Here is a 24,469-nt window from a genome sequence, read left to right as displayed (position 1 = left end):
CAATAAATTTTTATTTTTATTTTAATAAAAAAACAAATAGATTAAAAGTAAATACCCTCAGTTGTTCCAAGAAGTGTTTTCCTACAGTGAGGGCAGAGCATGGATCCCCCAGGATGACCTCAAACTGCTTGTGAAGGCCGAGTCTGTTGCGGACATGGCAGAGGCGCTGGTGAGCGAAGGCAGCGAGAGCTGGGGAGGGGATCCTCAGGAGCAGCATGTGACCGTGACGGCTGGGACATCGCTGGGATGTGTTGAGGAGGCACTGCACCATCTCCAGCGTCTCCACTGAGATGTGCTTCTGCAGAGCCTGTAAAGCCTGGCCACCCGCTGTTGCCATCAGGGCCAGAGAGTAATGCTGGATCAGCACATGGGTGCGAATCATTGCACTGTGTAGTTTTGGGAACCTGAGGAGACGTAAGGAGATTTGTCAAGCTGCTAAAACATCATACAAAGAGAAGAAACAAGGCCAAAGTTTGGGATCCTTCAGAAATGCTGATTTACTGAAAACAAACCTCTCTTCCAGAGCAGCAGCCATGCTCTCGAATGAACTGTCATATCGTAGCAGAGGAAGGCCACTTCCAGACCGGGTCGTCTCCAGCAGCTCGGATACACCAAAGTACTTTGTCTTCTCGTGATAAAGATCCACATCCTAGGTGTGCAAAAACAGATGGGCAAAATGTAAAATCATTAGTCATTATTAACCGCTATGGGTGATTTCAAAGTTTCAGTTTCCAGGAGCTTAACTTGCTGGTTTAAAGAGATAGTGTGTGGTATTCTTACATTGTTGAATCCAGAAGGCCAGTGGATTTCATTGTAAGGGCTGATTCGTGTGTACTGAGTCTGCAAGGTGAAGGGGAACGAAGTCACGTGGAGCGTCAGGATGTTGGGAGCATCTCGAATCTGCCTGCAGTTCAACAGACTATCCACTAGTCCCAAGCTGGAGTCTCCTCCACTGCACTGCCCACTGTCATAAAAATAAGGATGCAGAGTTCCACCAACAGCCAAGCAAAGAGAAGGCTTAAAAGAGAATCACAGGTCGTCACATACCTGCTGATGTCCCAGTGTGCGTGATCGTGCACGAGTATGAAGAGCGTGTAGGGGTTCATCTTGGATTTCTGAATGAGGCTGTTGATTTTTCCCACTGCACTCTGGTTCAGCTTTACCACAAACTGCTCAGCCTCCTTCAGCGACAGGCAGCCTTGGTCCAATCCTAACTCCCGTAACACCCCTGGAAATACAAGAGCAGGAAGTGAGATCTATCTGCAATATGTAATATAATTGCTCAATGGGATTTCTCAAAGCCTGTGACGTAAAATACAGTTTATACTCTATTTAAAACAAGGACAAGACCTTCAACTTTCTTTTAAAAAGGGAAATATGTGAAAAAGGGAAAGAAAATTGCGTTTTTTTGTATAAGTTTTTTCAAGTAGATTAATGATAAAGTAGATTTTAATATTTATCAGAAATATTCTTAAATCATACTTAATTACACTGTCATATATAGTATATACTGTATGCATTTCATGTATACAGAAAAGTTTAACAGTAACAGTATTTATAACTTACTTGTGTACTCAAAGTTTACTACTGTTACACTTGAAATACACTTAAAAGTATACTTTTATAAACTACGTGGGCCAATTTACTTCCAAGATGTATTTAAATAGTTCGCTTACAAGTATTCTAATAGGACACTGATTTTAGTTTACTTATTTAAACTTTACTTGATGACTTTTTTTTGTAAAGCCCAAAGTATACTTCGTTTTTGTACACGTACGCAAGCTATGTCTTTCAAAGTATGTGCCATTTCATGTTGTATGCGAACGCGGGTGGTCAACACATGCGCTCTGAAAAGCTTCATCCAGTGTCTGCTCTATTTTTCCCTGTTAAGTTATGACCTATAACAAATATTTTTGAACTCTTTTAAACCAAAGCTGAGCTGTCTTATACCCTCTCGCTCACAAGTGTTTGTCAATGCGAGCATCTGTTGTTGTTGCAATCTCCGCTATTTTGTTGTTGTTGTTCCGTATCTTTAGTTTAGTTTTCTACTGTGAAACAACAGACAGGGACAGTGTTGCCACCTTGTGAAAAAACTGAGTACTACAAAATAACTTCAATGCGCATGTGCAACCTGCGCATACAAAGTACGTGCGGTTCCAAAAATCGGGTGGTGCACGTACTGTTCTGATGACGAAATTTGCGTCACATGCACTGTACGCTGTCCCTCGCATACACGTAAAAAGTGGAGTATACTTTGGGCTTAAGGGTGTAGCAGAGTCTCATGGGTATTGAGTCGCAGTACTCTACCTGAGTTCCACAGGTGAAGGACAACTTGATGAAAAGTGACCTCTGAAGGCGGAACGCAGATTAAGAACTCAACCTTGTCGAAGGAACCGAGGTCCAGGTTCTGTGTGCTGGAATCAGCGATGGCGCAAACATGCGAGAGCAGCTTCCGAGCCACGGCAAGCTGTATGGGCCGAATCTCATGCCACTCTACAGAGTACTCTATTGAAAAATACAAAGTGTTAACACACCTTATGCTCCATGTATATATCTCATTGAATTCATACTTGGATACTTTCAAGCACAAGTCAGTCTCACCCGCGCACTTGGCTTTAGGACTGTCTCCTGATGGTTCTATGATAGAATACTGGGTAGCGTTCTCAGGACTGGCTTCCTCCAGCAAGGCCTCCACATCTCCATCTGATAAGCAGTATAGAAATGCAATTAAATTCTGTATGGGGAAACCACAGCAGTGAGATCCATGTATTAAACCAGAAGCCTTACCTGGACCCAGAGAACTGAAATAGGACCCCAACTCTGCTGCCATCCCAGAAGACAGTTCATGGACGATTTCTCTCACACAATCACTGGGAGAGAGAAGACTCTCAGCTAAAGCACGGGTCTGGTGCTTTCCTGTGTGATAATGTGGATATTGTAAAATTAAAATAAAATTTCTGTTTAATTTCATTTCAGATCTACATAATTATTGCATATGGTTATTAAAATTATGGGCAATACAGATAAACAAATCTTTAATGTTAAGACTGAAAACCATAAATTTATAATATTTTGTGTAAATAAATCATAATAAAAAAGTTTTTTAGCATTGTCAAAGTTATATAATTTAAATATGGAATATGTTTAATGCTATAATTTTTAGCACATTTACCAAATTACTGCTTTGTTATTCTTTAAAAAAAAAATGATGAGATTAAATCCCAATTATATCATGTTGACAGCTGTAGCTTTTAATCTTACATTTAACAGTGTTATTAAATTATTTGTGTTTTTGAAAGCTAAATTTTAAGTGAGTGTTAGATTATGGCTAAGGTCATCTAAATGTAAAACTAGGTAAAAAGAACATCCACAAATAAATATCTAATATGGATACCTATAATATGATACAGCCAATATGATACAGATATATTGTGCATCTATAGTCTAAAAAAAAAAAAACATTATTATTAGTAGAAGTACATTTATAACCCACATACCTGTCACCATCACACATGACTCTATTTCCTGGCTCCTGTTCATGCAGATGATCACCACGTAATTGGTCTGGCTCAATCTGCAATCTACTAGTCTGTGGAAAGTGTCCTCCAGCGCTTCAGCTAGAGAGGGCGCCGTGTCCAGCACCAGAACTCCTTCCCCACATGAGCTGGTGGCCAGTTTGGCCAGCCAGGGGAGCTGAGAGGGAGTGAGGGGCTGTGCGAGGCAGGGGAGAGGAGGTGGAAACTGTGCATGCGTCTGCTGATACTGCCGGATCTCCGTCAGGTGTGACTCACGCCAGGAACGCATGAAGATCTGCTCCAAGTCTTCCATCAGAGGAGCCTGGTCAGGTGCTGTTGCAACATGATAGGTAAATGCACTTACACATACTGTACAGACACATATAATTGATTGGAGTCATTTTACAGTATATAATGAAAAATAATAAATCACGGTTCCAAAATAATAAATTATTATATTTTAAATATAGTCTTGGTCTGTGAACTCTCAGGGGCCTCAAGGGGGGTGATAAGAGGGCTGTAAATGTATTTTTTTTAATTAAACATGCAGTATTTTTAAACAATGTTATGGTTAAAGTGTTAAACTTCAGATATTAAATATGTTTAATGTGATAATGTTTAACACATTTACTGAATTTAAATATTTTTACTGCTTTGTTTTTCTTTCTTTCTAAAAAAAATAAAAATAAAAAAATCAAGAGATTAAATCACAATTACTTTATTATTCTGATTGCTGTAGTTTTTAACTGTAAGCCAGTGTCATTTTATTATTATTTATTAAATACAGATTTTATTATTTAAATTTTAATATTGAATTAGATTTTTTGTAAATTCTCAGTTTTTAGTTTGCTGTAGTTTAGTATTAGTAATTTTGAGCATTTTTTCTATTTAGCTTTAATTTATATTTATTTCAGTTTTAGTTGGTCATTTTAGTACATCAAAAAAACCTTGTTACCTTGGCAACTAACTAAAATGAAAAAGTTTCATCTAATATTGAACAACACTGTTGCAAGCAATTAATGTGCATAAAGCAAAGTTTACAAAGTTACTATTATATAATATTTGCTTTTGTTTAAGTACACTGCGACAATAAAAGTAGTTTTAATTTTGGGCAGTTATTTAATTTTGGAAACAACATTATCATCATGATATTGTGCTTAATATGTTGCTCAAACAGTACAAATGAATCTTTTTACATGGAAATAGCTGCATTTATATTTTAAGAAGGGACTTATCATAATTGAGGTCTCTGGAATCAAAATGTTTACTGTTGGGCTTAAACAGACTGTGTGGAAGGTGCATAAAATACTATTGTTCTCACCAAGCTGCACTAGATAGTAGACAGTCAGCAGTATAAGCATCTCAGTGGAGATGGGCTGAATAGGAGCGGTGCCGTACTGCTCGTAGACTCGTGGGAGGTTCTGGGAATTGCGATAGCATTTCTGCAGCAGGCCACTCACCAGCACATCCCCGAGGTTCCCACACAAATGTGGCAGTGTCCCGTGTCCTACAGACAAAAACACACACACACAAACACGGTCTAACTGAACAGCTGGCCCAAGATAAAGTGGTGGGAACCACTATCGGATACATTTCACGTTTCACGGTAGACAAAACAGATACAGACCACAGAAAAAAAAAAAAAAAGGTTTAGGTGTCTAGGTTGATCCTATATTTTTGTGTTATTTCTGAAAGTCTATAAACATTTTCAATATTTAAAGCACACAATGTGCAATTAATTTTTATTTTGCATAAGTAATTTTTATTTTGCATAAAATGTCATTTTGTAAATATTCGTAACAGAAACTGGCATTATTGTAAATAGAGTCTGAAAAATACATATCTTCGTCATTGGTGAAAAACAAAGCAAAAACAAAACAAAATGTTGAGATCTTACCTTTAAAAATGACCGGTCGTAATCCACAAGTCTGGAGCAGGTGATCAGGCACTGTGACAGACTCCCCAGGAGCAAGGGGTTGCGATGACCCTATAGACAAACACCCAGATGCCCCACTATCCGCTGAAGACAAACAAATGCACACTTACATTATTATAGCTGATATATTAGAAAGTAGCGTAAGAGAACACACACATATTCAGTGTTGGGTGTAACGCGTTACTGTAATTAAATTACTTATCCACTGAAAAAGTAAAGTAAGGGATTCATTTTTAGGTAATTTAATTACAGTTACTTATAAAGTACTTGCGTACTTGCATACAGTAAATAATTTCAACAGTTCTAAAATCAATATTGAATTTGAAATCTAAATTTACCGTCTAAAGATAAAATTGAATGCAGCGTCTTTAACCCTCTGCGCGCCAGCACGTTCATTTTCAGTTTTTCCTGATTCACAGAGAAACCTTAAATACTCAGATACAGATAAGACTAAAATCAATCAAATATAAAAAGTTCAAATCGAAAATGAATATTCTCTGATCATGTAATCCTTATGAAACTAAAGCGAGGTACAGTCTGTCCCGTATCTGAATGCTTGAAGTGTCTACTTTTAAACTGAACGCATTCAAATCGAAAATGAATATTATCTGATTATGTAATCCGTATGAAACTAAAGCGAGGTACAGCAGTCGCGTAGCTACGGGTGGGCCTAGGTGGGCCCGGGCCCACCCACTTTCATCTGTGGCCCACCCAATGAGAAGTTTGTAATTTTCCAAATGGATGTAATTTATTAAAAGATACAAATAAATGTCTTATTTCACTGTAACTTTATTTATTAATAATATTAAACGCTTGTTTTCATGCTCAATTACAGGTCGTTTCTTAGTTTCCCCTCTTCCTATAGGTGCATATCATCATACGCTTGTCAAAATGATGATTCGTCCGTTTCTGTTAATCCCACCCACAATGTTATGTTTACGACGTAAGGATATAATAGTAAAATGGACGCGTTTGTGAAGTTAAATTTGAAAATAGCCTAATGAAGCAAACATAAATCAGATCAATTCTTTACAAAGTAAAAGTCTTAGCAATTAATCCGGACCGTCTACAAATGAAACTCGACAGACCAGGTTGCTGGATTTATTGATCGGAAACTTCTGAACCATGCATGTTTGAAACATCATATTAGCATAGGTACAGTGTTTGATCCGCTAAACAGATGCATCCTTTGTGGAAAGAAACACATAAACATTGTGCTAGATCCTGGTCGCCACAACAAACTGCATCATTTGCAGCTGCGCACATTTCTGCGGTCCTCGATGTGCGTGAACTGACAGAGACATTTGATTATAAAATCATGAGGTAATGCTTTTTAATAAATTTCCTTTAGTTAACGTTAGTTAATGCATTAACTAACATTAGCAATACATTTGTTACCGTGGTTCAGCTTTGTTAACCAGCTCAGGCAAATTTGAACAGATAGCCTACAACTATTAATTTGAATAATGTCCTATTAGTAAATTTTGAAATGAATTAACAAACTACTAATGTTAATGCATGCTTTAGAAGTACTGTGTAATGAACCTTGGTGCTGTATTTTTTGTTGGCAATATGACATGCAGTTTTCATATGCTACACACCTGGCCCACCCAGTTTTATGTAGGCCCACCCACTTAAACATTTCTGGCTACGCTAGTGAGGTACAGTCTGTCCCATATCTGAGCTTGAAGTGTCTACTTTTAAATGAACAAATTCAAATCGAAAACAAATATTCCTGATTATGTAATCCGTATGAAACTAAAGCGAGGTACAGTCTTTCCCGTATATGAATGCTTGATGTGTCTAATTTTAAATGAACAAATTCAAATCGTAAACGAATATTCCTGATTATGTAATCCTTATGCAATCACAATACTACATTTCTTAGTTCAGTGATTCCTAACCTGGAGTGCATCAAAGTTTGCAAGAGGCACACTTACATGTTTTGAGGCTAAAAAAAAACCTTCAATGCAAAAAACCTTTAATTTCTAGGGATGCTCCAAATGGCCGACCAGTGATCATTTCCTTTGATTCAATACATGGTCAAAAGCTCAAAATAACATGGTTACAAGATGTGTGAAATTCAAACTACTTTTTTAAAATAGCTCCCACCATTTGGCAATAACCGTAGCTGCTGTTCAGTCTGCAAACATGTGCTGCTTTTCTTCCACTGAACTATTGCCTCACACAAGCGTGAAAGCTCCAGGTGAAGGATTGCCAGATAAAGCATATCAGAAAGATAAAGCAACCCGATCTGCTTTGGGTAGAAGATAGAATTCTCAAAACAAGCTCCTTAAAATGCAATATAATATGCAGACATGGCAAAACTGTGCCAGAAAAAAACAAATAAAAGAGAAACTGATATTACCAAATTCCTACAAATTAAATCACATTTATTATGAAAAAAATAAATTATAAAGAATAAAATATTTACATTAAAACAACAAAACAATAAATTGGCATTGGGCTGTATAGCAGTAACTAAATCAGCATACTTTCATCTCAAAAACATTGCAATAATTAGATGTCTTGTTTCCAGTCAAGACTTGGAGAAACTTGTTCATGCCTTTATCACCAGCAGGGTGGATTATTGTAATGGTCTTCTCACTGGCCTTCCAAAGAAGACCATTAGACAGCTGCAGCTCATCCAGAACGCTGCTGCCAGGATTCTGACTAGAACCAGAAAATCTGAGCATATCACACCAGTCCTCAGATCCTTAACACTGTCCTTCAGTTACATTTAGGATTGATTTTAAAGTGCTTTTACTCGTTTATAAATCACTCAATGGCCTAGGGCCTAAATACATTGCAGATATGTTCACTGAAAATAAACCTAACAGACCACTCAGATCATTAGGATCGAGTCAGTTAGAAATACCAAGGGTTCACACAAAACAAGGGGAGTCCGCTTTTAGCTATTATGCCGCCCGCAGTTGGAACCAGCTTCCAGAAGAGATCAGATGTGCTAAAACATTAGCCACATTTAAATCCAGACTCAAAACTCATCTGTTTAGCTGTGCATTTGTTGAATGAGCACTGTGCTACGTCCGAACTGACTGCACTGTATTTTATGTAAAATCATTTTTATTTCTAACTCTTCTAAATTCATTTTAAATCAATTTTTAAATCATTTTAAACATTTAAAAATTTCTTAAAAATTAAATTAAAAATTAAAATTTTTTATTGTTGTGATTTTTTTTTTTTTTTTAATGATTATTTTACTTCCTTTTATGTAAAGCACTTTGAATTACCATTGTGTATGAAATGTGCTATATAAATAAACTTGCCTTGCCTTGTACTTCGTACCAATTTTTGACATTAGCAAATATGTTGGGAATAAAAGGTTGGGAACTACTGAAACCCTCTTGCTATTATAAGTCCTGATGAGTCACCCATTATTTCTAAATAATGTTGCTTTTTTGAGTGTTTGCTCAATGTTCTCCAGAGAATATCAGAAGAACACTCTGTTCAGGTTTGATGAAAAGCAAACATATCTGTAATTATAAATGCCTCTTTGGCAGAGCATGTGCTGCAGTCAGATCACATCACATTTTTGGCACTCAGATACAGGGGTGTAGATAGCCCTGGGGTTTTGGGTTATAACCTCAATTTTTTTTTTTTTCCTTTAGCCTTGCGCCTCCTAGCCATAAGGCCTTCCAATGCTGCATAATGTATTATATCATATCTATATCAGCACTAATTGCTAATTTAATTAAAAAAATAAAATAAAATAAATAAATTCAAATATGCTTCCTACATCATTATAACAAAAATGATATAATATCTAACAGTAACCCTGGTGAATAATATGTTGAAAATGAAAGAGAAAATGAAATAGAAGCCAACATACTGTGTCTGAATGAAACCCAAATATTGCTGTTCACTGATCTTTTAATATTCTTACAGTGCACTTTAGGAAATATCCATCCCCCGCCCCATGCCCAACCCCCATCACGACTCTGGGTTAAGCCTCCAAAGTCCCTGAATCCTACATTCACCCTTATTAAGAAGGACAGATTCATTCACAACACAGTGAGCACAGTGATTTGTACGTCAATGGAGATATGAGTGTGTCTACCTGATTTAGTGCCAATGGTTGTGCTGTTGGGAGCAGGTCTGGGGGTGACTTCTGTAGGAACAGAGGATTCTGGGGACCATCCCTTGTGCCTCTTTTTGGGGGGCCCAGAATTTGCCATGGACCCTTGAAAAGTAGCACAATCCGTCAATAGGATTAACAGAAAAGTTGCAGAGAACATCCATCCATCTATTCGGTTATATAACATTGTAAAACTTAGAGTCTTTGCCAAGCTCAAAGCTTACCCTGCCAAACTTTCCTTTTTTCTTATGTAATTGTAAAAAAAAAAAAAAAATAGAATGTAAATTCACTTTAAAAGCAGGTTTTTGTGTCATAGGAAGTGACTATTATGTTATACATTAACCAGACTGTAAAGTGAGTCACCTGTGTCCCTTGATATGCAAAGAAAAACAGAAAAGGGCAGATGTGTTAAGTCCTAATGAAAACCAAAGCATTAGGAAGGAAGTCTCACATTTTACAACGCAGACAGAGAGCAGGAGAGAGAAGGGAAGAGACTTTACAGCAGCACTTTATGGTGGTGATAGTCAGAGAGTGCTGAAAGAAAAGAGAGGGATCTTTTACAGCCCCAAATGCTGAATAATGACAAACACCAACAACAAAAGAGGAGGAGGAAAGGGCCTAGACAATACAGCTGCCTCTTTTTAAAGCATTTAAACATTTCAAAAGGGGTGCTCTCTTTCACTGGAGGTGTGAAGTCTAGAGGGGGGATTCGTTTAGGGACAGCCCCTGTAAAATTGAGGTTTCCTTTTTCTCTGATCCAAGCTTCAAATATAAACACTGAGTGAATGACTGCTGGAGGGCAGGATTACCTATTACTGTGGGCCTTCCAGGACCAATGGCCACTATTCCAGGCTGTGCTGGAGGCTGCTGGGGTCCAGGAACCTGACTGCCATTGGTTAAGGGAGGGGAACCCTCAGATATATGGAGATGGGTGTTTAGATCTATGCGATGGGGGCAGGATAATTATATATCAGTTTAAATACAAAAGAGATGCTATACTTGGAAAAAAAATTGAATAATCATTGGACATTCTAAATTTAGTAACAAGACAGACGGTTAATGTCTTTGCAACCCATTCATAACACACTGTGTATTTCCTACCTGCATGGTTAATTGTGTTTAAGGCCGTGTGCCCTGAATTGGGAAGCTGGTCAGTGGGTCCATGTCCTGATTGTTCCTCTGGTCCAGCAGCTGCATTGCAAACTGCAAGTCTCATTCGGCTGTCTGCTCATAACATAAACCACAGTAAAACAATCCTTAGAATAAACACCGAACACTGAACAGTCTTCAATTTTTGCCTGGCAAATTAAATAAGCTGAAAAAAATAGACTGACATTAAAGAACATCACACTTGGGAGCCACATTACACCAGATGATATAATAACTATCAAGATAAGTTGAACAATATTAGTGTCCACAACACATCAACAAAAGTTAACATGTTTTTTATTAAAAACATATGCTGCACTTATGTCGCCTTTCACATTAAATGCTCACTTTAAGTGGATTCTGACTTGGCTGTTATTTTGATTGTTCATCATTTGGAAGCATTTTCTTTTGTGGAGCATGTAATTCTTTCTAAATATGCGCATACACTGCCAAGGCTCTTCCGCTTAAAGGGTAAGTTCTTAGTTCAGAAGAGCATGCGCTGTTTGTTATGCCCTTGTTGTCTATGGAGGATCAGAGAGCTCTCAGATTCCATCAAAAATATCTTAATTTGTGTTCCGAAGATGAACGGAGGTCTTACGAGTTTGGAACAACATGTGAGTATTTCTGCAGATTTTATGCAGGGTGAGTAATTAATGACAGAATTTTCCTTTTTGGGTGAACTATCCCTTTAATGTTGACGTGTCTCCATGGTAGCAGTGAGCTAAACTAGGTGTGCTAGCCATCTGGACTGTCAGTCTGAGAAGGCAAGCACTGCTGTATGGGTCAGGCTGACCCAGGATGCTGAACAGTGTCAAGTTAACCTTCCTGTTAGTCGCTAGTTGTCAATATTCCACCACAGAAGCATTGCTGATGCTATACAGGTGCATCTCAATAAATTATAATGTCGTGGAAAAGTTCATTTATTTAAGTAATTCAACTCAAATTGTGAAACTCGTGTATTAAATAAATTCAGTGCACACAGACTGAAGTAGTTTAAGTCTTTGGTTCTTTTAATTGTGATGATTTTGGCTCACATTTAACAAAAACCCACCAATTCACAACAAATTAGAATACTTCATAAGACCAATATAAAAAACATTTTTAGTGAATTGTTGGCCTTCTGGAAAGTATGTTCATTTACTGTATATGTACTCAATACTTGGTAGGGGCTCCTTTTGCTTTAATTACTGCCTCAGTTCGGCGTGGCATGGAGGTGATCAGTTTGTGGCACTGCTGAGGTGGTATGGAAGCCCAGGTTTCTTTGACAGTGGCCTTCAGCTCATCTGCATTTTTTGGTCTCTTGTTTCTCATTTTCCTCTTGACAATACCCCATAGATTCTCTATGGGGTTCAGGTCTGGTGAGTTTGCTGGCCAGTCAAGCACACCAACACCATGGTCATTTAACCAACTTTTGGTGCTTTTGGCAGTGTGGGCAGGTGCCAAATCCTGCTGGAAAATGAAATCAGCATCTTTAAAAAGCTGGTCAGCAGAAGGAAGCATGAAGTGCTCCAAAATTTCTTGGTAAACGGGTGCAGTGACTTTGGTTTTCAAAAAACACAATGGACCAACACCAGCAGATGACATTGCACCCCAAATCGTCACAGACTGTGGAAACTTAACACTGGACTTCAAGCAACTTGGGCTATGAGCTTCTCCAGCCTTACTCCAGACTCATGGACCTTGGTTTCCAAATGAAATACAAAACTTGCTCTTATCTGAAAAGAGGACTTTGGACCACTGGGCAACAGTCCAGTTCTTCTTCTCCTTAGCCCAGGTAAGACGCCTCTGACGTTGTCTGTGGTTCATGAGTGGCTTAACAAGAGGAATACGACAACTGTAGCCAAATTCCTTGACACGTCTGTGTGTGGTGGCTCTTGATGCCTTGACCCCAGCCTCAGTCCATTCCTTGTGAAGTTCACCCAAATTCTTGAATCGATTTTGCTTGACAATCCTCATAAGGCTGCGGTTCTCTCGGATGGTTGTGCATCTTTTTCTTCCACACTTTTTCCTTCCACTCAACTTTCTCTTAACATGCTTGGATACAGCACTCTGTGAACAGCCAGCTTCTTTGGCAAAGAATGTTTGTGGCTTACCCTCCTAGTGAAGGGTGTCAATGATTGTCTTCTGGAAAACTGTCAGATCAGCAGTCTTCCCCATGATTGTGTAGCCTAGTGAACCAAACTGAGAGACCATTTTGAAGGCTCAGGAAACCTTTGCAGGTGTTTTCAGTTGATTAGCTGATTGGCATGTCACCATATTCTAATTTGTTGAGATAGTGAATTGGTGGGTTTCTGTTAAATGTGAGCCAAAATCATCACAATTAAAAGAACCAAAGACTTAAACTACTTCAGTCTGTGTGCATTGAATTTATTTAATACACGAGTTTCACAATTTGAGTTGAATTACTGAAATAAATGAACTTTTCCACGACATTCTAATTTATTGAGATGCACCTGTATGCTTGTAAAGTAGGATGCATATTTGTATAAAATGTAGAATGGTATCTTTATTGACTACAATTTTCTGCACGATCTTACCTATTGCTTTCCAGCAGATTGGTGGTCCCTTTACCAGAATGCCCTGTGCATTTCTGAGCAGGTGGTACTTTAAGTGCTTCTGCTTCTTAGGCTGCGTGGTGAGCTTCAGGTTGATGTGATTGGCAAACTCAGTGAAGTACCGGAAGCCCTTCTCTCCGCAGCCCATGCAGTTCCCTGAGAAACCTACAACAGACAAGACATCTGGTGAATATCTGCTTTCATTTATTTATGTCTTTGAGTGCCCAGATGTTGTTTACATTCCTTGAAGACCAAGAACAGTTATCTAAAATAGAGACATAGTACAGACGGTAATCAGCTGAGTACCCAATTTTCATAGCCACAAACCATCACCAGGGGAGAGGGTGCTGACCTGAGCTGATGGCCATAGAAACCCAAATTAAAGAGCTTAAAATGTCTCTGACAAATGAAAATGTGGTCCCAGGAGTTTGGGGTACCCTGACCCAAGAACTGTCTCTGTGCTTAGGGCTTTCCCATTTCTACCTCTCTCTCTAGATCTCATGCTCTTTTTTGTTGCCAGAAGCTGTTGCTATAGACCTTATGCACCAGAGAATCAAGCCTGCATCAATCTTAAGAATGCTGTCTTTGAACTTATGTTTCTGCAGTAGCTCTGTATATTTCTATGGCATTGCTGCCAAAAGGGGCTTTTGCACCACGTAGTTCTAGGAACTAGACAGCGTGCTCGTTCCTAGAGAACCAATTTCTCCTTCGGGCCGTTTTCCTGGTTGCATTCGCTCCGGCAACAGGAACTCTGAAGCGCCCCACAATGTGTCATCTTTTTGCACAGCATTTACAAACGTCAATAACCAGTGAATGGAGTACACTGTGAACGGAGCTGTTTTTGTTGTGTGTTGTGGGTTTTGTGATAATGGACAATTTGCGTGACTGAAAGAGCATGAAAGACTAAATCTCCTATGACAACTTGCAGTGTTACATATCATTGAGGCTGAGAAAAGAACACAATGCTGCAGACAAGTTAATTGGCGTTATCACTGTTTTCCGGGTAGCCCGCGTTTGGCCAATCAGTGTACACTTACATCATTGGTAGTTCCTATAGAACTGTTTTAGACCCTACTCTGAAGTAGGAGCTAATTTAGTTCCCCCAAATGGAGTTCCTAGAACTAAAACCATTCCTAGTTTCTGCGGTGAGAACACGCCAAATGCAGGTACTTTTCCTAATAGTTCTAGGAACTCTGAAAAGGTTCCTCCGGTGCGAAAGCCTCTAAAGAGTAACTAGCTGGTTAAGAGCTAATTGTTGATGAAAGTTGTTGAGCAAACCCAAGTTTGACACAGCTGTCTCTAGCACTCACTCAGAACACTTTAGTAAACTATTCATAATACCCTGACCCAATAACACACTGCCTAGAAACCACTTTGAACGGTCTGGAAACTGCATAGCAACAACCATATCAGTCTGTCTGTTCCTCTTTCAATTACTCTCTGTGTAGCAAACCAACAACAACACTCTAACACTTAGAATATTGTAACAATATGTTGTCATGATACTGGAATTTCTGGAACTTCGATACGATTCCTTGAAAAATATTGATATTCCATACCATTTTCAGTATGTGTTCAGTGTGCATTTGTGGTGTGCGTGAACTGGCTGTCAGAGAGAAGTCATAGCAAAAAGTGCAGCTGATATCGGTGTATCAATACTGCGAATAAAGAGTACTGAAACTGTTTTAGAAATTTCAGTATCATTAAGTAACGAAAAATCTATATTTTTTAACAACACTAGTAACAAATATTTAGTAACAGCCCAGAACAACCCACCAACCACCTAGAAAACATCCTATATAATCTAGCAACTGTCTGTCTATCTAGTAACACTATTGCATCCACCTGTCTAGCAACTACCTAGAACACCTTAACAACCATCTAGCAATGCCTTAGCAACCACCTAGAACACTCTATAAAACAACCTAAAATATGCCTTTGTAACTGCCTAGAACACCCTATTAATCACCTAGCAACTATGCAGAACACCCTAGCAACTGCCTGGCAACCATCTAGCAATGCCATGTTGTTTCTCTTGCTGTCTCTCTATCAAGCTGCTTATATGACGATCATAAAAACCCAAATTAAAAACCCACAAATGTCTGTCTGACAAATGGAAATGTGGTCTCTTGAGGTTGGGGTACCCTGACCCAAATCAGAGCTTTGCCATTTTCTACCTCTCTCTCTCAATCTGGCTCTTTTTTTGTAATGCAGGGAATTAAAATACTGGTGCATCAGGTTCAGCGTGTCTTACCTAAAAGTGCATTACGTCCACATTCATCGGGGAGAAAGCGCAGGTCCACCGCACACACCAGAATGTGATCAGGCACGCTGGGAGATTTCGCTCCGACGAGCAGAAACCCAGGAGGGACTTCTAAAGACTCGGTGGCCATGGACGAGAGCCGAAGGTCTTTGCCTGCCTGACAGAACCCTGAAACGCACAAGTTTGTGTCAGGGCACTGTGACTTTATGACCGTACTGAATGGCTATAAATGCACTGACTTACAGCTAAAATAGTCAATATTTATCTGTTCTGTTACATATGGCTCATATGATCTCACCATCTGTAGTACAGGATCCCTCTGGTGGAGGCTTCATCTGATATGGGATCGGAGGGCTGTTTGAATCTGAGCCATCCTCTTCATCGTCATCCTCATCCCCTCGTCCTGTAATTAATCATTTAAAATCATAAATTAAAATAATAAAAATATTAAAAATAAAAAAAAATGTAAAAAATTAAAATAAACATGGAAGAGCTTGTATGACTTGCTGCTGTCACCGCATGTCTGGTTAGGGGACATATAAGATACTCAAAATAAAAAAAGGTAATTCATTACAGAAAGTGCGATACCACAGAAGGCAGAGTAAAAGCTCACCGTCATGAGAATAAGGCCTTTGCTCTGCTTCCAGGTACAGCTGAGAGAACACAGGTCTGGGCACCACTGTGTTGGAGCGCAGTGACGCCTCTATGGAGTTGTGCAGCACCTCCTCAAACCTTGTGCTCTGAAGGTGTCCTGTATATGAATTCCCCATGACCTTTAACAGAATGAAGATAATTGATGAAAAATTAAAAAGGAAATGTGAATTACATATTATAAACAAATAAGTAATGTTTTGCACTGTATGTCAGCATTCTCATTCATAAGCATTCATTAAAAGGGTTTACAAAGTTTATAGATGTCAAAGGTACATTATTACTTAAAAATGTAATTACACAAATTAAATGTATAGTACATTTTTGGAAAATAATTATTGGAATGTAAAATAATTAATGTAAAATCATTTTTGCATGAAAATAAAAGTATATAAAAATGAAAAAAAAAAAAAAATTATATATATATATTTGTCTGATACTAATTATTTTTTTGGTAATTTGTTTTTTTTTTATTAAAAAAAACAAAGGTTAATTAATCAGATTTCATTGTGGGACCAATGAAAAAAAAAAAAACAGGAATCATATTGTACATTAACAAGATAAATTATTACTATTACTTAGTATTTCAATGACTATTATCCTGACAATGACCGTTATTAAAGAAAACAGCTGTAACACAGAGGTTATTTGAGGACGTGATTTTGACTGCACACAAACATGCCACTGTGACTGTGGAGCCTGAAGTCAGCTCATATAAGCTGATTTGATGTCAGTGACTCATCAGACAATCAACCTCTCTCTCTGTGGTCAGTAAATATGATTACCACAGAACAAGACCGAGCTCAAATCATTTACAAGTTTCTAGTTTCCCCACAAGAAAAAAAAATGGTGAATTTTTGTAGGGTGTCCAATTTGCAACCTCATAAAGTCACCATGATCCAATGTCAGGGCGTCCTGACCCAGACTGAGAGAGAGAGAGAGAGAGAGAGAGAAAGAGAATGACCTACCTCCATCAATAAACAAAGATAGAAACTGGAAAAGGCTGCACTCACAGGATGAATAATGCCTTTTATAGATTTACTCTTTTCATCAGAACATTATGTGAGGAACAAACTGGAAGTAACAGAAAATCAAGACATATTGCCCCTTTTTTTTTTCCATCAACAAATTGTTATTTTTAAGTTTATTCAGTTCACAAAACTGATCTGAGAAGCATTTCCCAAAAGCAATGTAAGCCGAAGTAGATTGTAGACACAGTTGGTGCTGAAGATTTATACAATCTATTAAGTAGTCACATTAGTGAAATTTCAGCAAAACTTTGTAAAAAAAATAAAAAATAAATAAAAATTATTTTAAACAAAGGCACTGGGATGCATGGAGCATTGCTCAAATAGAAGTCGCTTTCAAACCAAACAGTTTTCTGTTTGTCTATCTGGCAAAATTTGTGTGACCAACTTACTAACAAAATCTGCATGGGAAAATTGTTTGTCTTTATGCGAAACTCACAAATGTGTGGGTTTCTACGGAATCGACTGGATTTTGTCTGTGAAATTTCACAGAGCAATGGTAAATGTGATTCATTGTGAGTTCAGCTCACAGATTTGATTCGATCACAATGGTTAACAGCTCACAAGAAGAGATTATCAGTAAATAATGATGTAAAATTCAGTGTTAAATCACAAAACACCATCGTACGAATTCAAAACAACATAAAATATAGAGTATTAGTTGTATGGACCTCTTTTTATGGTGCATTTGAATCCTTTTTTGAAGGTTGTTAGCTTTGGTCCTAATTCATTGCAACTGTATGTAAAAGGACAACCAGCAAAGTCTTTACCAGTTTTGGGTAAGTTACTCAAAAAAAGTAATCCACACAAATGACTAATTACTTCTTTAAAATTGTAATTTGATTACATTACTGATTACTGCATTTAAAAGGTAATCTTATCAATAATCACTCAGATCACTCAAATCAGAGATTGATTTCTAAGTCAAGGTTGAAATGTAGGGGTGACCGTGCTTTTTCTGTGGCTGCCCCCAGACTTTGGAAAGATTTGCCCATCTCGATTAGACTGGCATCATCTTTGTCTGTTTTTAAATCCAAGTTAAAAACTTTTCTGTTTGATAAAGCATTTAATACTTTAAGCATTTTCTATTGTATATTACTGTTTTTATTATGCTGAAGCACTTTTTCTTTTATGGTACTCTTTTACAATTTTAATCGTTTCTGTCTTATTGTTTTTTTCTTGTTGTTTGTAGTTTTAGTTATTGTAAAGAACATTGGTCAACGCCCGTTGTTTTTAATCGTGGAATATAAATAAATTGTCATTGTCATAATAATTACTTTACTTTTAAGTTACTTTACTTTTCAAGTTATCAAACCTAAAAAAAAAAAATACACTACAAAGTGAAACTGAGCTCTTTCAGTAATTTGAAAAATTACATAGCCTAAGTATCAAAACAGCAACTTGAACATCGATCACTTGCATTTTTTCCTGATAACAGAAAAAAGAACTTAAAATGTTTCATAATTTTTGATCATACAGATAAGGGTAATACATCATTTGAAACTGTAAAAGGTCTTTACTTGTATAAACTCGCAATACCAACAAAATATTGTGCTTTGGTAAAATGAAGAAAACAAATAGGGTGCGTTTTCTGCAGTCTCAGTCTCCGCGAATATCTTCCTGAAATGCATCACTAAAATGAACGAAAACTCAGCGAATAGCCTACTTGACACACAGACATGAGAAATGGATCTAAAGAAAGCTTGAAGTACTATTTTTAAATGAAGTAAGTCATGTCGAAAACAAATATTTTCTGATAAAGTAATTCGTTTGAAACCAACATGAGGTACAGTCTTTCCTGTCTGAGTTCATTATCTGTAATGTGGTCACACCCACACACATCACGCGCATATTCAATAATCATCCACGTGAAACCAGGCTTGAGATGCGCAAACATGTAAATGCCTACAACACCTCCGTAAACTAAGCGTTAAGATTCATCAAGTTCATCTAGGCTACTGCCTAGGACTCATATGCGTTTTAGCTTGCATTTCCCAGTGATTTATTAATGGGCATACTGACGAGCAAAACATGATTGTTACTTCATATTTTTAACATTGCATTTGTAACTTAAATAATATAATTTTATTGACATTAGGAACTGTAATCAAATTACACAAATTGAAAGTGTAACGCATTACATTACTGCGTTATCAGGAAAAGTATGTGTAACTCGTTATACCCAACTCTGGTCTTCATAATATGTTTTTGTGTTCCAAAAAAGAAAGAAAGCCTTAGAGGTTTGAAACAGCACGAGTGAAGACAGAATTTCCAAATTTGGAAGAACTATTCCTTTGACGTCTGCTTTTATTTTAAGTATAGAACACCCAACCGTGTGAATGGCAGCACACTGAAGGCACTAATGAAAAAAGCTCTAGGGCAGAAAAAAAGCCCCTTGGACATAATCCCCTCGCTTTTACATGCTCTCTGCCATATGCTCCTTCTCTCAGCCCCAACACTCGTCCCACACACTGGGAATTCACATCACAGCAACACCCTAAAACAATGAAGAAGACCAGCAACATGTCATATAAACATCAACCATTACCACCAATAAAACTTTTATAACCAGAAAGTGAAATTCACGCGCTCTCATAATATTGCTAGCCAGAATCTCTGGGGTATCATGGCAAGACACCAACCTTTTTTGATTTGTTTGGGCATTTTGAGCTAGTCAGGAACCCTGCCATGACCAAAAAACATTAGCATTTTGTGCTGAGGGGGAGAATAGGCAGTTAAATAAACAAATGCTAAGGCAGACAGGCTCTGCAGATAGTCAAGGAGATAAAAGAGCAAGACGTGATAGCAGCAAGGACGTTCAACAGCCCCATCCTCCCAGACAGAGCTTCCTTACAGGGAGGTGACGAGGTCTTTCATCTTTCCCGGACTCCCCCCCAGGATAACATCACCCAACTATTGTGTCTCCGTTTATGGCCTTCTCTCTTAAAGACAATCCCATCTCTCTCTCTCTCAGTCAGTCAGTCTGTCTGTCTGACTTACCTACACATCTTTCTGACACTCTTTACACTACACTTCAAATGATGAAGAATTAGCTAGAAAATATCACAACAGAGACACATTTGTCCCCACAATTTTACATCACACTGGCCCACCAAATGCCAATAGGGTTACTGACCTAACAAAAGCCAACCACTGGACATCAAAAAGTGACAGTAAAAATTTTCATAAAGTTACAGAAGAGTTCTATTTTAAATAAATGCTGTTCTTTTGAACTTTCTATTCATCAAAGAATCCTGAAAACAGGAATATTAAGCAGCACAACTGTTTTCAACAATGATAATAATAATAATAATGCTTCTTGAGCACCAAATCAGCATATTAGAATGATTTCTGAAGGATCATATGACACTAAAGACTAGAGAAAATTCAGCACTTCAGCAATTCAAAAATATTAAAACAGACAGCCATTATTTTAAATTGTAATAATATCTCACAATATTACTGTTATTATTACAATGTTACTATTAATGTACATCATATTACTGTAGTTTTGATCAAATAAATGTGGCCTTGCTCAGCATAAGAGACTTCTTTCAAATACTAATTAAAAAATATTACTGATGCCAAACTTTTGAATGGTAGTGTATAAATATACAATTTTATTTACTATTCTAGCAGATTTTAACTGTAGTAATTGTGGTATTTTTGCAGAAGATATTCTTACCTTTTTAAATTTTTCATAAAGGTCTAAAATTTCACTTTTATAACAATCACAGTCTATTTCAGAAAATTGCAGTTCAACAGGTAAGGAGATTTAAATACAAATGATAGTGGTGCAAACTACATTATAGAGGCATTTGGACAAACTCGCTCTAAAAATGAGCATCTGAAGATTTGAAACAGAAAGAAAGTGTTACTTTCACTACTTTTTCCTTCTCTAAAGAGGATGGAAGAAGGGGGTGGACGGCTTTAAAGACTTTTAGCCTTGGGAGTTGTATGTGTTAAGTGGGGGCTGGGGTCATTCCACGCTCCACACATACAATAAAACCGAGCAGACGACCAGCAGAAGAGCTGGAAACGGAGAGAGGAAACTTATTGAACGTTATTGTTGAGCAGGGAGTGGGTGACACAGCAGGTCTCTGCTTCGCCTCTGCCCACTGCCTCTCTCAACCGGCACACACACACATACACACACTTCTGCGTGAAGCCCGCCGCATTGCAACAGGCCAAAGGTCAGGGCTGGCAAACAATGTTTGGGCAGTGCTTTGATGTGCTCAGGCATGGTCCAGCCAGAGGCTCAATGGACACAAAGAGGCTGAGAAGGGCAGTCAGATAGCACTGCTCCATTCTTCTCATCACCTTTAGCCTTTGACCTCTGCACCCCTGTGAGAGATCACATTTCAAGGATGGCCAGTTGCATTCAGACAGGTCTTTTTGTCCAATCTTAAGGTTACTGCGGGAATAATTTGTTCATTTTTAGCAGAAAGAAGCATATATAAGTGAATAAAAATGAAGATAAGCAGTAAATAACATCTCAAAGCTTTGTTACATAGTGATGGACAAGCACAGAGGATCTGTTCTAAATAAGTTATCATTACAGCTACACTTCCACCAGTTCTACAAAGTCAACAGCGTCTACTGTGATACATGTAGAAAATAAAATACCACTCTGGCCCTGAATGTTGTGGACATTGCTTCACAGAGCCAAAACAGCCGTTGTTCCTGCCAAAAACTAAGCTGACCAGTGTCTTAATAACAGATATATTTCATCTCTTGACAGCTGAACTAAGTGGTCAGTTCTGAGTTTCAAGATGCCCTTTGTTCAGATCAACACCTGAGGCTCGTTACCGATTCCTATAATTACTACTTCAGTTTGACAGATAGTTTGGACTTTTGGAGCCTGAAAAGGCTTTTGTTTTCTTGTGACAGGACTTGTGAGGAATAAAGGCTATCTCCATCCAAATGACTGAGGTTGTTTTCTTCTCAGTGGTTTTTGGCTTTTGAAACACACTCTCATGGTAATTTATAACTTTAGTGAAATGGTGACTAATTCGAATGAATGTGTAAGATCTCATTAGTACGTTTTTGTATGATTACACCCAACTGACAGATTAGGGGTGGACATTCATGGCACTTTCATATAAAATTCATACGAAATCATCCCCTCGTCATGTTTTTTAAGCTTTCTCATGTTATCGGGTTGGCTTTTGTGGAAAACTAGAAAGAGGATCAACATCACACTGAATCAATTTACCAGTCAAGTATAAGAAAGCTTCATATATCATAGAATTATCTGTAAAATAATAATGACAATACACTAAAAATATTACATAAAATGAAGCAAAAGTATCAACAAACAGGCTAACTAATGTAGGCATGCTACATATTCTACTTGAATAAATAAGCTAAAAGCACAATACAAATGCATCATTACTTAAGAATAATTTAAATGCAATATGTCAGACTAATCAGACAAATGTAAGGGAATGACAGTACTTTTTCCTAATGCAAGCACATCTGATTTGCAGTTTAAGCTCTCAAACTTTTCTGCACTGTAAGTGTTGAATTTCCCTCATTAATACTGTTACCCTTTTGCTGCTTTGATATTAGTTTAAGTTAATTTATTTGCAGATGCACACAATGACATGAGGAAAAATGGTCAGTATTGCTGTAAAAATTGTTCTAGTGTCTAAATGTTTTTCTTTCTTTTTAAAAAAAGAAAAAAAAGAAAAGTGCACTATACTTTTTTATTTATATCTGTTGAATATTGTATTGTAAAGCAAACGGTGGTGCTTAATTTTAGGAAACTCACTGCAGCAAGCAGTAATGTTTGTCCTTGAGAGAAGAGAAGAGATAAAATGTTTGTTTTGTCTACAGTTTGAAATGGAGGGAAACCCAATAAATCAGAGTTTACATTTAAACTGCCATACTCTTTCACAATATGAACAGAGCATAGGCTGTTTCTTATAAATGGGATAAGAATAGGAAGAAATACACAATTCTTTCAGCAGAATATTTTCTTTATGTAAATATTCATTAATTTAAATAATTTAAAAAAAAAAGTTTAGAGTCAAACTACAGGTAATTAAACTAGTATGCAACAGGTTAGCACTGTCAGCATGTAATATGATGAACATAAATGAAACATTTAATAAAATCCTCTACTGCAGATCAATGACAGTATGGCCATTAACTTTTCAAAACATTTACAGTGCCTATAGCCTAGTTGTTTTCTCTTTGTATTTCGTAAGTAATAATTTAAATGAACAAGATGTTGACTTTAAATGGTTTCATTTCTCATTCAAAAAGTTGCATTATTTGTAAGTTTGAAAGTTGTGTTACAGAGATTGCTTTTATCGAAAGCCTTTTTAGTCTTTAAATATAAATACAGTCATACCCTAAAAAGTGTGGCGATAGTTTTCGTAGGGGGTGTGCTGCGATCAGAGTATGAATGGAAACAGCAGACTTTCCAATATATTTATATTTAATATACTATATATATCAGGTCATGCAATGACACTAAATGCAAGCACGATCTTACCTTTAATTCACTAGGAATGCACTCAGATATTCCAGGGGAAATTGACTGAGATCAGGCTGTTCATGTACATATCTCCGAGATGCCCGATTCAGATTCCGCTGAGCACGAGCAGTCAGCCCTGCTGTGAAAACGCCGCTGGCCGCGTGTGATGGTTGTTACAGCGAACAAGACACCCCTCCCTGGTGTGATGGAATCGCCCCTTCATCCTCTGCCGTGATAATCTCACCCCTTATGCCGCTGTGGAGATGGTATCGCCCAACTTCACCGCTTGAGCGGCGTTTGGAAAGGCTTTGAGAGTTTATGGAAACTGTCAGGTGTGTTATAGGTAGTTTCTACTTTTTACCATAAGTAATAAATACGCAGTTCACAAATACTGAAGTTTTACTGAAGTAAAACCATGGTCCAAATAAAAACAAAACGAGTGAGTAATACTGTGATATTTAGTTGTGCTGCGTATTTCTGGTCTTTTTAGTTATATATATATATATATATATATATACACACACACATACACACACACACATTGCCATTAGAGTAAAATTACTGAACCTACACAAAGGAGCCTGATAAAAATGCTCATTTTAGATGAAAATTTCAGACGGCACTTAGAGGCTTTTGCATCTGATCTTTTCATATATATATATATATATATATATATATATATATTTATATGTATATAAATTTGACATATATAGTGGTCCCAGAGTTTTTCATTCACCTTACAAACAGACCCAATTGTATGAATATGTAATTTATCGACGTGACAATGGATTG

The 24,469-nt window shown here is 37.5% G+C and overlaps 1 protein-coding gene across 2 annotated transcripts in view; it reads right to left on the bottom strand.

Moving 5' to 3' along the window:
• Nucleotides 1-23,848, bottom strand: part of greb1 (growth regulating estrogen receptor binding 1) — a 31,409-nt gene extending 7,561 nt beyond the window's left edge. The window contains exons 1-18 of one of the 2 annotated variants that reach the window (XM_058749138.1): nucleotides 23,696-23,848; nucleotides 16,128-16,287; nucleotides 15,813-15,917; nucleotides 15,506-15,682; nucleotides 13,234-13,416; nucleotides 10,649-10,771; nucleotides 10,357-10,488; nucleotides 9,530-9,652; nucleotides 5,413-5,535; nucleotides 4,837-5,022; nucleotides 3,498-3,848; nucleotides 2,788-2,916; nucleotides 2,602-2,703; nucleotides 2,308-2,505; nucleotides 1,048-1,228; nucleotides 781-964; nucleotides 513-649; nucleotides 56-404 (exon numbers count right to left, since the gene is read on the bottom strand). In XM_058749138.1, coding sequence (XP_058605121.1) covers nucleotides 56-404; nucleotides 513-649; nucleotides 781-964; nucleotides 1,048-1,228; nucleotides 2,308-2,505; nucleotides 2,602-2,703; nucleotides 2,788-2,916; nucleotides 3,498-3,848; nucleotides 4,837-5,022; nucleotides 5,413-5,535; nucleotides 9,530-9,652; nucleotides 10,357-10,488; nucleotides 10,649-10,771; nucleotides 13,234-13,416; nucleotides 15,506-15,682; nucleotides 15,813-15,917; nucleotides 16,128-16,284 — 2,940 coding nt within the window. In that variant the 5' untranslated portion in view covers nucleotides 16,285-16,287; nucleotides 23,696-23,848. Of the gene's footprint in view, nucleotides 1-55; nucleotides 405-512; nucleotides 650-780; nucleotides 965-1,047; nucleotides 1,229-2,307; nucleotides 2,704-2,787; nucleotides 2,917-3,497; nucleotides 3,849-4,836; nucleotides 5,023-5,412; nucleotides 5,536-9,529; nucleotides 9,653-10,356; nucleotides 10,489-10,648; nucleotides 10,772-13,233; nucleotides 13,417-15,505; nucleotides 15,683-15,812; nucleotides 15,918-16,127; nucleotides 16,288-23,695 lie in introns of both variants that reach the window. The other variant, XM_058749137.1, reaches the window with a different exon arrangement.
• Nucleotides 23,849-24,469: the final 621 nt, after the last annotated feature.

Source organism: Onychostoma macrolepis, chromosome 17, assembly GCF_012432095.1.
Source record: "Onychostoma macrolepis isolate SWU-2019 chromosome 17, ASM1243209v1, whole genome shotgun sequence".
NCBI lineage: Eukaryota > Metazoa > Chordata > Actinopteri > Cypriniformes > Cyprinidae > Onychostoma > Onychostoma macrolepis.
This window is presented reverse-complemented; position numbering and strand designations above follow the sequence as displayed.